The 13,393-nt window shown below is 41.4% G+C and overlaps 1 protein-coding gene across 4 annotated transcripts in view; it reads left to right on the top strand.

The window, feature by feature from the left end:
* Window positions 1–7: 7 nt before the first annotated feature.
* The window catches only part of Pggt1b (protein geranylgeranyltransferase type I subunit beta), a 53,070-nt gene continuing 39,684 nt past the window's right edge, over window positions 8–13,393 (top strand). Inside the window, exons 1-3 of one of the 4 annotated variants that reach the window (XM_087593543.1) lie at window positions 8–161; window positions 4,843–4,965; window positions 13,061–13,128. Coding sequence is in view for 2 of the 4 variants with exons in the window: in NM_031082.2 (NP_112344.1) it covers window positions 22–161; window positions 4,843–4,961; window positions 13,061–13,128 (327 nt within the window). In the remaining 2 variants the exon portion in view is untranslated. Of the gene's footprint in view, window positions 162–1,483; window positions 1,559–4,842; window positions 4,966–13,060; window positions 13,129–13,393 lie in introns of those variants that run through there. The other 3 variants (NM_031082.2, XM_087593542.1, XM_087593544.1) reach the window with 3 other exon arrangements.

Raw genomic sequence — 13,393 nt, 5'->3', positions numbered from 1 at the left:
TGGGGTCGTTTCCGGGACAGCATGGCGGCCACAGAGGATGACAGACTGGCGGGGAGCGGAGAAGGAGAACGGCTGGATTTCCTGCGGGACCGACACGTGCGGTTCTTCCAGCGCTGCCTCCAGGTCTTGCCGGAGCGGTATTCTTCGCTGGAGACCAGCAGGTAATTAGTCGCTGCGGCGGCGGGGCTGGCGATGGCGGCCTTCCGGATGCGCGCCGCGGATCGGCTGGACAGCCCGGACCTGCCGGGTTGCACTGCTGCCGGGCCTTAACCGCGATCCCTGACTTGTCCTAGGCCTCCGGGTCCCCTCCACTCTGCACTTCCTCGGTCCCGGCCTCCCTCTGTATCTCCGCTGGCTGCCGGCACCCATTCCTAGTGCCCTGGGAGGTGTATGGAGCTCCTAGCTCAGGACTTTTGGAATCTCCCGGTTCCGCCTCTTTTCACTTCCCAACCATTTTGTGTGAGTGTCCCTTTCCCACTCTCTTAACATCCTGTGGGTCACTTAACGTTTACAAAAGCAAAATATTAAGTGTTTGGCCCTCATCACTCCTGCTCTGCCCTCCCCCCTTAATTAACTCTTAATTAAAAGGCAAGGGAACCCCTAAGATATGATTAGAAGTTTACTTAGGAGGAATTGTAAATCTCATGGTAGGATTAAAAGTTTCGGTGTTGCCTGAAGCATCCTAAGGCTGGAATGGGCAAATGTTTGACATCTAACAAAGGATAAGGAGCTGTTACGGAAGTATAACTGAGAAAACCAAGGGAAGAGATGGTTGCTGTGCACTGCTATGTTTTGGAGCCTGACATCAGAGCTACCTAAGGTCGGATGATGAGAAACATAGGTATTATTTTATTTCAGACAAGATCGCACAATAGCCTGGAATTCGCTGTAGACCAGGCTCATTGTGAACCACTTGCCTCTGCCTCCCAAGTGCTGGGATTAAAGACACAAGGCACCACATCCAGTACCCATTGGTTTTGTGCTGGCATCCTCTACATTTTCTGAACTAGGAACTTACAGTATATTTTGAACACTTCATGACTGGTTCAATTTGGGGATTTTTATAGATGACTTCTCCAAATGAGATCAAGAAGTACTTAACTGTGGTAGGTGTGGAAATGGAGCTAAACAAGGCAGGCTAGCACTCTGAGTTCTTGGCTATTAATGTAGAGTTTCTGAAGTAAATAGCAATGACATATACTGTAATTCAGATTTCTCTAGAGAAGCCTTTCTTGACTACCACCCAACTACCTGTAGTTCTTGGCTTGTTTAATAACTTTCTGTCTTTTATATAACACTGGAGCTGCCTTTTTTTTTAGTTGAGTGTCAGTAGCCATATTTGGCTGTTGTCAATCTGAATTAATTAGATCTGATTTAAAATTCAGTTCTTTTACAATGGCCTACACACTTCAGTTCTCCATGACATTGTAGCCACTGGCTGTTGTTTCCCAATGTTTGCGTCATCTCTCACTATGTCTTACAGGACAGCATTGCACTAGAACCTGTGGTGGCAGCTGCCATATACAAGGCATTAACAAGCCTTGTCAAGCAATGTGAGGTGAGCCTTAGAGGATGAACATACTTTTAAAGCATTTAAATTTATTTTATGTGTATGAGCATTGTACCGGGTGCCCATGGATGCCAGAAGAAGGCCTGGAATCAGTTGTGAACCACTGTGTGGGTGCAGGGATTTGAAAACCAATTCTTTAGAAGAGCAGCCAGTGAGCCATCTCAGCAGCTCCAAGATGAACGGATTCTTTAAGAGAAACAGTGAAATATTGTTTTTTTTTTCTCTGTATCCACAGATACTGATTGGCCAGCATGAGTTGCTGTACTTCATATATTACATGCCTAGACTTCAAGTTACTAATTCCAGAGATAGGAATGTGGCTTAGTGGTAGAGCAACTTCCTAGCATGCTGCAGGCCATGGATTAATTCCAACATTAAAAAAAAGTCCAAAATTTGCACCATTAATACAGTGAAGAGATATTTAACCTAGCCATCAGTAAAGAATTATAATTGCATTTTCAAAATCTCATTGTGTATATTTGTAAAATTAAGAGGGGTGCATGTCAGCACTAAACGATATATAATTTCTGCTCATAACTAACAGTAAAATTGTCTGAACTCATAAATCATTAAATAACTGCGGTGTAGACATACTCTCCACCACGTATTGTATGTATGTGTATTAGTGTGCAGTAACCTCTCACTGCACTGCTGAGAGCTGCTGTCTTCACCTTATGTCTAGTGAGCTACACTTGTATGGAATTTTTAAACATTTATTATTTATGTCTCTGTGTGTGTGCCTGTGCGTGTGTGTGCACACCTGTGTGTGTGCACGCGTGTGTGTTCACGTGTCTGTGGAGGCCAGACATGGGTATGAGAGCCCCTGGAGCTGGAGTTACATGTGGTTGAGAGCTGCCCGATGTGGGTGCTGGGAACTGAACTAAGGTCCTATGCAAGAGGAGGTCCAGGCCCTCCTATAGAACTTTTTAAAATAATTTTTTAGTTTTCTTGAGGCCCATTAATAATGTCATTTAAAAGATCTGACCTAACAATGTATTGGATTTTCAGTGGTTTTTTCTTCTTCTTGATTAAATCTGTATTTCACTTTGGTTATGAGTTTGCTTTTTGTAGTTCATAATTGATTTTAAGTTGTTTGTATTCTTCTTACAGACAAAAAGCAGCCAAGTTATTTATTTCAGGGTCTCGCTGGATAGTGTGTGGTGGCCTCCTGCACACAGGCTTCTTGCTTCTTCCTCTTGAGTACTGGAATTCCTGATATATGCAACCACACTGGCCAAAACCCGTAACTCTTGGGCTAAAGTTGGATGGTATATTTAAACATCCAATAATATTTTCTTGTTCAGTGCTTCTGTAAAATGATACCATTTCTGTTTCTGCTGTGCTAATGAGGACTTGTGAACCAAAGTGTGAAGCCGAGTTCCTGGAAGGAACTAAACCTTCCACTGAAACTGCTCCAAGGCTAGCTAAGGATTAGAACTTGAATGGTGTGGAGAGGTTGGAGCCAAATTGCAATTTATCTTGAGCTATCTTCTTAATAGCCATTCCATGCCTCTGTGTCTGACCTAGCATCCTTGTTAAATAGATAAAAACTGTTTGAAATGTATTAACAAACTTCCACTGGCAAAAAGGCCAGGAGTGTCAGAAAGTAAAGAAGGAGCCTATGGCAGAGATTTTCTATTTGAAAAGTGATTTATGGCTTTCTTTGTTCAGTTACTATAAAAACTTCATCAAACTCTAACTACATTGAAATATAGAATGTAGGTTAACCTAAATCTATATTCCTGGGCCATGATCGCTCGTGTTTGGCTCCAGAATAAACTATCTCTTACCCCTCTGACATGACAGTTGTAGTTTTTGTGTTCACAGAATACATGATTTTTCATTTTCAAATGGCACTGACCTCGTGAAAGTAAGTACATTATTTACTGTTTCACCAAAAAATTGCATTTTTTAATTAACAGAAAAAATCTTCAAAGACCATTTTTTTGACAGTGATGGAATTTGGTTATACTGATATGAGACAGATGAGTAGTGTGCTGTGAGGGTGTAGTAGTGATGATCTGACTGTGGTTTGGAAACACTGCTCTGTGTGAGCTGAGTAGGTTCCTAGGCATTGAACCCTTGTTTTGCTCCTTCCCTGAATAACCACTTCTGCCTGGGACTGTCAAGTGTCTTCAACAATGAAGACATCTTTGTGTAGCCTTAGGTAAGACTATGCATAATCAGGTTGCATTCTTCTAGAATGTTAAACAAGCAGCTACAGGAAGAACTGGATGGTGCTGGAGAGATAGCCCCACCTTGCAAGGACCAAAGTTCAGTTGCCAGCACCCACAGTGGTTCACTTACAGACTGCCTACAATTCCACCTTCACAGAATCTGATAACTCTGGCCTCTCTCTCCAGGGACCTGAACTCCTGTGTACAAACCCACATACTCGGGCACACACATACCCATGTTTGCACTCTTGCTGGTGGTGGGACCTAGGAGAATGGAGCTGATAATTGAGGCAGACTAAAGTCTCATGCAATAGCCAACTTTATTCTGAGCAGTAGACAGATTAGACTCTGAGGGTTAAGAGGAGTCACATGAATAAAGTGTCCACAATAACAAAGGCAAACTGCACATGATGGGCAAGCTAAGCTGCGAGTGGCAGAAACAAGTTTTTCTATAGAGGCATGTAAACAAATAATAGCTAGTTGTAATGAATGATCTGAAGTAAACTCCTATCCACTGCACCTGGGAAAGGCAGGAAAACATAATCCAAGAAGAGTTCTGTGGTTTAGAAGGAACTGAGGTCAAACTCTTACCTTCTTTTCTTGGAGTTTTCTCACGATTCTCACCCAGAATTCTCCTTAAACCACTCCATTCTTACACCTCTAATTAAAAATAAAAAAATAAATCTAGTGGTGTGTCAGACAGACATGAACATACAACAAACACGTAAAACCTACTTTTAGCCTTCAGGTTGCTCACATGCAAGCTTCAGTGGATTCCTGTACCCCACAGTTGAGAAGGGTTCATGATTCTAAAAGTTTCTTTCTTAAAAAAATTAAAACAAGGGTTTGACTGGTATTGTTCAGTTACTAAGAATACATTGTGAGGTTTGATTTGTTTTGTTTCCATATTTGTCAAGGTGGGGGATGGCATTTATATTATTTTAAAAATAGAATGAAGAGTATCGGTTGGTTTTATTTTGCTGTTGGTGGTGGTTTTTCCTTTGGTGTTTTGTTTTATTTTGTTTTGGGTTTAGGTCAGAAAATGGTTCATTGGCTTGATAGTTCAGGTGACATTTTCCCTTTCTCTCCTCTTAGGCTGACAATTGCATTTTTTGCACTCTCTGGGCTGGATATGTTGGACTCCTTGGATGTGGTGAACAAAGACGATATAATAGAGTGGATTTATTCCTTGCAGGTTCTTCCCACAGAAGACAGTGAGTGAGTTTTTAGCATTTTATTTTTAGTATGTTTAGCTGTTTTTGGCATGATGTGCATGGGATTAGCAAATCATAGTATTTATTCATACTCATAGCAAACTTTGCATATCCTTATATTTCTTGTAATTCAGGATCCCTTTCTGTCCAGATATAACACGTAACTGGTATTGGCTTTAATCTGTCTTGAGAAAACAATTAGAGTTATGGGAAGTTGGACTGCTGGTGTATCTGTAAGGTGTTTGTGAGTAGATCAAGCTGTCTCCTAATCTGTGAACTGAACTGCTAATTTCCAGACAACACAGGCGGAGTTGCTCCAAAATTCTTTCTAAAACATGTCTACTTTCCCAGTATCCCTACTTTTCCACTACCTCTGCTGGTGGTGGGCTACAAAGGAGGTTAAAGTGTTTAAGAACCATCATTAAAAATCGGATTTGAAAAAATTAAAGTTACATATATGGGTACATGATAAATTGAAAATGTATAAGGTCAGCGTGGTGGTGTACACTGACAGTTCCAGTAACTTAGGCCCTTAAGGCAGGAAGGTTGCTAGAGGACAGGAGTTCTGGACCAGCTTAGGAAATTAGTGGGACTCTTTCATCTGATCTTAAAAGCAAATAAGCAAATAAAACAGACAAGTTTAACTGTTAATAGTTAAATTGTAATTTAAGTGTATAGAGAAGGCCCTTGAAAGGATATATAAAAAGTCTTTGTGGAAGTAGATGGAGCAGAGAAAGGAGATACCACAAATAGTCAAGGAACAAGCAAGGCAATAAACAAAGTCCCATGACCACTGTTTCTAAGGGCCTATCAGGATGAACAAGATATCTGAGCCTACTTCCCTGTCCTAGCCCAAAGTCATTCTTGCCTGAAGCCTACTTCTTTGTTCTAGCCTAAAATCAGATTCCTCCCTGAACTTACTTCCCTGTCCTGGTCCAATGTCAAATTCCTGCCTGAAGTAGGCCTACTTTGTCCTGGCCCAGTGTCATATTCCTGCTAAGTGGCCCCAAAAGCTCTCCACTAGGAGGCACTAGATAGAGTTTTCTTTTTCCTCTCAGTTGAGGGCAGTAAATGCTGTAACTCTGAGGCTTATCATGACAGTAAATGAATTGGTGTTTTGCTTAGTAGAACATATAACAGACCAGGTTGGGTAGTGTGTAACATCAGTAAGAAGACAGATTAGTGAGAGGGTATGGTGGTTTTAATATGCTTTGCCCAGGGAGTAAGTGGCACTATTAGGAGGTGTGGCCTTGTTGGAAGAAGTATGTCTTTGTGGGGATGGTCTTTGAGGCCGTCCTCCTAGCTACAGTCTTCTTGCTTGCCTTTGGAACAAGATGCAGAACTCTCAGCTTCTCCAGCACCATGCCTGCCTGGATGCTGCCATGCTTTCTGCCATGATGATAATGGATTGAACCTCTGAACCTATAAGCCACCCAATTAAATGCTGTTCTCTATAAGACAACATTTTACCTTGATGATGGTGTATGTTCACAGTAGTAAAACCCTAACTTAGAGGGTAAGACATACTTACTGGTTTCTTTCTAAGTAGATATTTTCTCCTTTTTTCTTAATTTAATGTTTTTTATTTGTTTGTTTTGTTTTGTTTTTTACTTACTCACTTTACATTCCACTCGCTGTCCTCCTCCTGGTCACCCCCTCCCACAATCCTTCCCCATCCCTTCCCCATTTTCTCTGACTGGGTGGGACTCCTCTGGGTATCCCCCCCCCTCCTTCTGTCACATCAAGTCTCTGCAAGGCTAGGCACATCATTTCATTGAGGCCAGACAAGGCAGCCCAGCTAGAAGACCATATCCTATGGACAGGCAACACTTTTTGGGATAGCCTCATTCCAGTTGTTCAGGGCCCACATGAAGACCAAGCTGCACATCTGCTATATAAGTGCGCAGAGGCCTAGATCCAGGTTCTTTGGTTGGTGGTTCAGATTCTTAGAGCCCCAAGGGTCCAGGTTAGTTGACTCTGTTGGTCTCCCTATGGAGTTCCTATTCCCTTTGGGGCTGCAATCCTTCCTAGTCTTCCATGAGTCCCCAAGTTTTATCCATTGTTTGGCTGTGGGTGTCTGTATCTATCTGAGTCAGTTGCTTGGTGGAGCCTCTCAGAGAGCAACTTGGTCCTGTCTGCAAGCATAACAGAATATCATTAATAGTGTTAGGGATTGGTGCTTGCCCATGAGATGGGTCTCAAGTTTGGCTGCTCATTGGTTGGCTGTTCTTTCAGGCATAGTAGACAGAGCATCACTTTGAAAAACTTGGTGATCTAGCTCTTCAGCCCATCCCCAGTTCTCTGTCTGTAGGACTCCAACAATCATTAGTGGCAAAGAACAGTTCTAAGTCTCCAGTCTTTTGAGAAAGTCCTCTATCTGCCATCTCTTTAATTGGTCTCAGTCTTGTTCTAAAGCTTATCTTCGAAAATTTGAAAGTGCACATAAAAACACTTCCTAGCTATGATTTGGTTTTGTTTCACACGTACATTTGTTTGTTTTGTGGAGCTGTGGATTGGACCAAGAGGCCCAGAGCATGGTAGGTAGATGCTCTCCATGATCTACATCCCTAGCCTGACTATCCAGCTTTCAGTTTCTTTGGGTCTTTCCTGGCATCTTTAAACATGGAATTTGGCACAATGCATCCTTGTAATAAGAAAGCCTTGTGTTTTTTGAGATGTGTGACGAATTAGTTCTATATTCATAAAAGTGCACATTTCAAAATAAAATTTCCAAATTTCTCACTGGAATTCTGTCTGCTTTGTGCAGAAACCTAACTTTTAAAGTGGAAACCAAACAACAACTAATTCAGGTTTTGAATTGTACTAGCTGCCTGAGCGTACAATGACAGCAGTGCTCTAGCCTAAGCATTACCTTTTGCTGTGTTATGTGTGCCTACCTAAGATTTAGAATGGGTTTACATTTCATAATATAGTTATCTCTTAAAAGAGGGGAAATATACACATTCCTATGAAAAGCAACTTGCTTTATTAAAGTGAGTCCTATATTGCTGATGCCAAGATGTGCTTGCAGGCAGGAGCCTGGTATGGCTGTGCTGAGAGGCTCTGCCAGACCCTGACTAAGATGCAGTTACTCACAGCCAACCATTGGACTGAGCCCAGGGACCCCAGTTGAAGAGGTAGGGGAAGGACTGAAGGAACTGAAGAGGACTGCAATCCCATAGGAAGAGCAACAGTTTGAGTTAACCAAGACCCCTCAGTTCCCAGGGACTAAGCGGATGTAGCAGAGGATTACGTTATCTGGCATCAGTGGGAGGGAAGGCGCTTGAACCTGTGGGGTTTGATGCTAGAGAAGGGGGATGCTAGAGGGGTGAGGTGGGGGAGCACCCTCTTAGAGGCAAAGGGAGGAGAGATGTGGTAGTAGGGTTGGTGGAGGGCAGACGGGGAAGGGGGACAACATTTGAAATATAAACAAATAATAGAAAAATAGTCATTTTTGCTGTTTAGTTTGTTCTATATATCTCAGGTTTAACACAAACTCATGATTCCCCTGCCTCGGACTCTGAAGAACTGGGGTTACAACTGTGCACTACAACATCTAGCTAAAGTTTTTTTTAAGTTCTCATTAAACCTTTTATAAATACTTTGTAAGCTTGGGTGGTAAGTGTGCGTGCGTGCGTGCCTCCTTGTATGGAGGTCAGAGGACAACTTCTTGGAATGGATTCTCTCTTCCTACTTTATATAGATTCTGGGGATTGAACTTAGGTCATGAGCCTTGCCTGCCTTTACCCAGTGAGCCAAGTCACCTGTCTAACATTGTATTAAGACTATCTAAATGTACTGTCTTAAATTGCTTGGCATATAATTGGTCTTTATTTTGAACTTAATAGCAAAACCATAACCTTTAAAGTGAGGTATTACCCAATCACCAGGCAAAAGTTTTTTAAGTTAAAATACGATTATCTAGGCTTCACAGTCACGGTTTTCATGTAAGCTTGAGATAGGACCCAGAGTGTTTGTATGTCTTGTCAGATTCTATGTACAGCTGATTCTAGTGGGCAGTCTGTATGCAAGGGACTTTTCGCTTGTTCTGCTGATCTAAGTCTGAACACTAGGTGGTGCTCTTGAGTAACGTGTCACCTTCACCTGGCATACACTTGCAGGGATTAATTTGGAGAGAATTGCAGTTACACTTGAATATGATGAAATGTGTAAGTTTCTAGAATTACAAAGGAATTTTGAGTAGAAAACAGACTTGACAGGAACTAGAAAAGAATGCCCAATGAACTTAAAAATGGTAAATATTGTTCTCTTAAGGAACATCATTTTTAAAAGATTGGTACTAAGTGTCTGACTGATAAACCATCTTTTTCAGGCCCTAGGATTAAAGTACTAAACATTCCATGAGAAATAAGATCTTCCTTTGATGCTGTTGTTTACACTGATCTAGCTTCACAGTCCACAAGCCGTTCAAAAGAGGGAAGGAATACTACATTGTGTTCCATATGCTGTGACTGCCTCTGAACACTAAGTAGACTTTTATGGTGACACTGTGTTCTCCTATATGGGAAAGAGAGGACACTTTACTTTGAAGAAGTTTTTCTTTAAAAATTGAAAAAAAAAAAAAGGTGCAGGGCTCTTTGTTTCCTCTTGTTTTGCTTTTGATATTTTTAATTGGCCAGTTTTAAATAGTCGCTGTTTATAAGCCATGGTCACAGCTAAGTTATAACCTGAATATGCCCTTTATCCTTTATGAGAACCCTGCAACATTCTTCTGGCATGATGTTACTATTCCAGTTAGGATTATTCCAGTTAGGAAGTGGAGTAAATTTCAGTTGGGCATGCTCGTAATGTGCCTATGATCTTATCTCTTGGGAGGCAGAGACAGGAGAAGCTGGAGCTCAAGGCTTTGGCTGCCAACCTGAGTTACATGAGACTATCTCAGATGGATGGATGGATGGATGGATGGATGGATGGATGGATGGATAGATGGATGATAGGTAGGTAGGTAGGTAGTAGGTACACCTACGTAGGTAGATAGGGAAAACAACTCAGATAGTTTGTTACTTGCATGTAGAACACAAGTATTAGAAAGGGGTCATGCCTTTGGTGAGTTTGGTTATTTGTGTCCAAATCATTTAGGAGACTTTAGTCTCCTAATGATTCAGTATTTTTGAGCATCAGTTTCTTCTGCTGCTTCTCAGGAAGGTTATGAATTTAACCTAACTAACCTTAGAAGCAGACATGAGGCCACTTTGTCTCTAAGGAAGTGATATTTTACTCTGAAGCATTTTCTTTGAAGTCAAACTGTATGTAAAATGTCTTACTGAATTGTCCTAAGTAATTGGGCTGAAGAACTGTAGCTGTGAGTTTGGGCTACACTGCTTTGGTTCCTGGATTCCAGAATGAAAGACAAACACACATGTCAAGTAATTTTAAAATGCTTTGGCTGCCTCAAAGTCTGGGTACTCCTAAACCTTTCCCTTCTACCCCAGGCTAATCAGGGAAGTAGCCAGTGGCCACCCACCCGAATTCTCACATGGCTGGTTGGCATTCTTTCCTGCAGCTCCTATGTCCGTCTCCCACCACTTCATGACGAGTCCTCTGTTCCTTTCCCTAGCCCATAGAAATAGAAGGGTCCTGCCCCTTCCAGCTGTTGGCCACTGGCATCTTTACTGACCGATCAAAAACCAATTGGGAACAAAGAACTTCACTATTTGGACACACACATTCTCAATTAAATCAAAGCATTAGAACCAGTCCCCAACAAAGAACTTTCTAAGAAGGGAATTATACTCAAAATATACATAGCTTTTATTTTCATGCTGAAGTAGATATCAGACTTTTATAGTGAAGTATCAATGAGTTGGTAGCATGGAAGGAGATCTTTATCATGGGGAGAAAAAGAGGAAGCTGATGTTCAGGTTGGATCACTTTAAAGGAAATACACTTTAGACACACACTGCTTACTACCTTGAGAGTGATTTGAACAAAGTCATGATGAAGGATAAAGGCATCTGGTGGAGGCTGTTTGGAACCATGCTGACCCTGCACCTCAGATTCTTGTTTATACTTTTTCTGTCAGACATTGAGTTATTGCTGGTGGACTTTGTAGATGACAGTTAAGGTTAAACTAATCTGATGTTAAAATGCAGCCTATTCATAGGGGTCTTTCCCCTCATAGGTATACCGTGTGTGTGTGTGTGTGTGTGTGTGTGTGTGTGTGTGTGTGTGTGTGTGTCTGTGTCTGTGTCTGTGTTTGTACATAGTACAATTGCATGAGCAGCATGTCAGTCAGAATGTAGTGAAAGAATAGACAAAAAAGGCAGAAGGATACTAATCTTGAGAAGAATTTGAGTGATAGCTGCTGTCTGGTAAGAGTCTGGTGTATAAGAAACCATAAGTGAGGCTTTAGGAGCCAAGGAGAGCTTGTAGCTAAGGGCCCAATGACACTGAGGTCTCAGCCCCATAGTAACAGGAAAGTCATCTGTCAACAGTGTGACTGAGCTTAGAGGTAGGCTTTTCCTCCAGAATTTTAGTAAGGAAGTTAGTGCTGCAAAGGTTTGGTTGCCTTTGTGAGACTTGTATTGAACTTGTAAGATGATGCATGTGTCTTAAGGTCCTACATTTGGGGTGATAGCCCATCAGTGGTGACTCAGGATGGCAGTCTCAGTCCTGTCGTTCCACTGCTATTTCGCTATTCCCTCTAGGCTGTTAAGGCTTTACCATTTGCCTAATTATAAGCATCATACACATATGCTTTAATATTCTTTGTTTCTCTTGTTCAGATACAGCTTTCCACGTTGTTATTTAGTTTTTCTAATAATTACTTTCAACATCAGGATAATGCACACCTTGGTGGATGCGGATGATATTTTAGACTTTAAGACTTTTATGTCGCTTCTAAACTTGCTGTCAAGCTGCAGCAGACACTTCTGTGCATATGACCTCATTCATGAAGGCTCTGAAATGCTCTCGGATGTATCATCACTTAGAGAAAGGGTATGGAGTAACCTATGTTTTGGTTACTATTAAAAAACCTTAAATAATGGCTTACCCTTTTTTTTTTTTTTTTAGTCTTATCAAAAATAAGGCATGTTCAATGAACTTACTTATTGCCACCATTAGGACTGCCAATAGAGAGAAATGATTGGTAGGAAGTTTTCAATGTTTCTTATTTCTGCAAAGATGTATAAGCTACCACCTAGTGTTTCAAGGACACAGAGGGTGAGCGCAGTCAGAGCCTGCTTTGAAGAAACAGAATGGGAAAGTTAGGATTTGGTCTTCATCATAACAGGTGAAAGTTCATGGCATCAAAGTCCATTTTTATATCTATCATAATGGTTTTCTAACAGATATTGAACCTGTAATTATAGATGAGTGTTTGAGTTCTCAACTCATAATATAGTTACACAAATATACATAAACATAGATATATGTATATGTATGTGTATATATGTCTGTATATTTCCAGAAAAAGGAAAACAGAATAGAAACCAAGTATGGACTTAAGTATCCTACATATGTCAAAGCCAGGCACCTGGAATACAGGTTTAAGACTGAAATATGATTTACATTCTCTCTGGGGTGATAGAACAATATATACCTTTACTTTACTCATGTATCAAGAAGCAGTGAGCCAAGGTGAAAGACACTGGGTGGGAAGTCCAGGTTCTAGAGCCTGTTGTGTGAGCTGTTCCCTCCAACATGTCACTTAACCTCTGGGCTTGTTTCCTGATGATCCTTAATATGTAAGAGGATGTGATAGGAAGTCAAGAAGACCTGAGTCCAACCCCCAGCACCCACATAAAAGCCTGTCATGGCTGTACATATCTGTAAGCCCAGCTGTTGGAGGGTGACTGGCCAGCCAGCTTACCTGAGCAGTGAGTTTCGGGTTCATTGAGACTCCATCTCTAAATAGAAGATGGGAGCAGTAGAGGAAGACCCTGGCGTCCTCTTCTGGTCTCTGCATGTGCACACAGCCATGTATACCCTCACTTACCTGCATGCACCATATGTATATGCAGAGAAAATGGAACTTTGGTACTAAAATACTGTTGCTGAACAATCGTATAGTTAAACTGCCTGTATTCTATTCAGAGGTGGTGTATTTTAAATAAGCAAATGCTTTGTTTTTCTAGGGTCAAATCTGGATCGCTGTGGTTTCCGAGGTTCTTCATATTTGGGTATTCCATTCAACCCATCAAAGGTTAGTTCTCTGTAGATTGGAGGGTTGGAAAAGAACAGAAGGAAATTTTGGTGAGAAAGCAGATGATGTTCAGAAACACCTAGGCTTCTAGGTGCTATATGCTAAACATTAGTGATTTCCTGGAGAAACAAAATAAAAAAACCTCAGGTACTTTCTGTGAAGTCAGTGAACTTCCCTGTGTTGCAGGGTTTATGCTGGACTCTTTTTTTTTTTTTTTTTTTGGTTCTTTTTTTCGGAGCTGGGGACCGAACCCAGGGCCTTGCGC

The sequence above is a fragment of the Rattus norvegicus genome, chromosome 18, assembly GCF_021556685.1.
Source record: "Rattus norvegicus strain SHRSP/BbbUtx chromosome 18, alternate assembly SHRSP_T2T, whole genome shotgun sequence".
Lineage (NCBI taxonomy): Eukaryota > Metazoa > Chordata > Mammalia > Rodentia > Muridae > Rattus > Rattus norvegicus.
The sequence above is the reverse complement of the archived record's forward strand: the minus strand, read 5'-3'. Positions and strand labels throughout refer to the sequence as shown.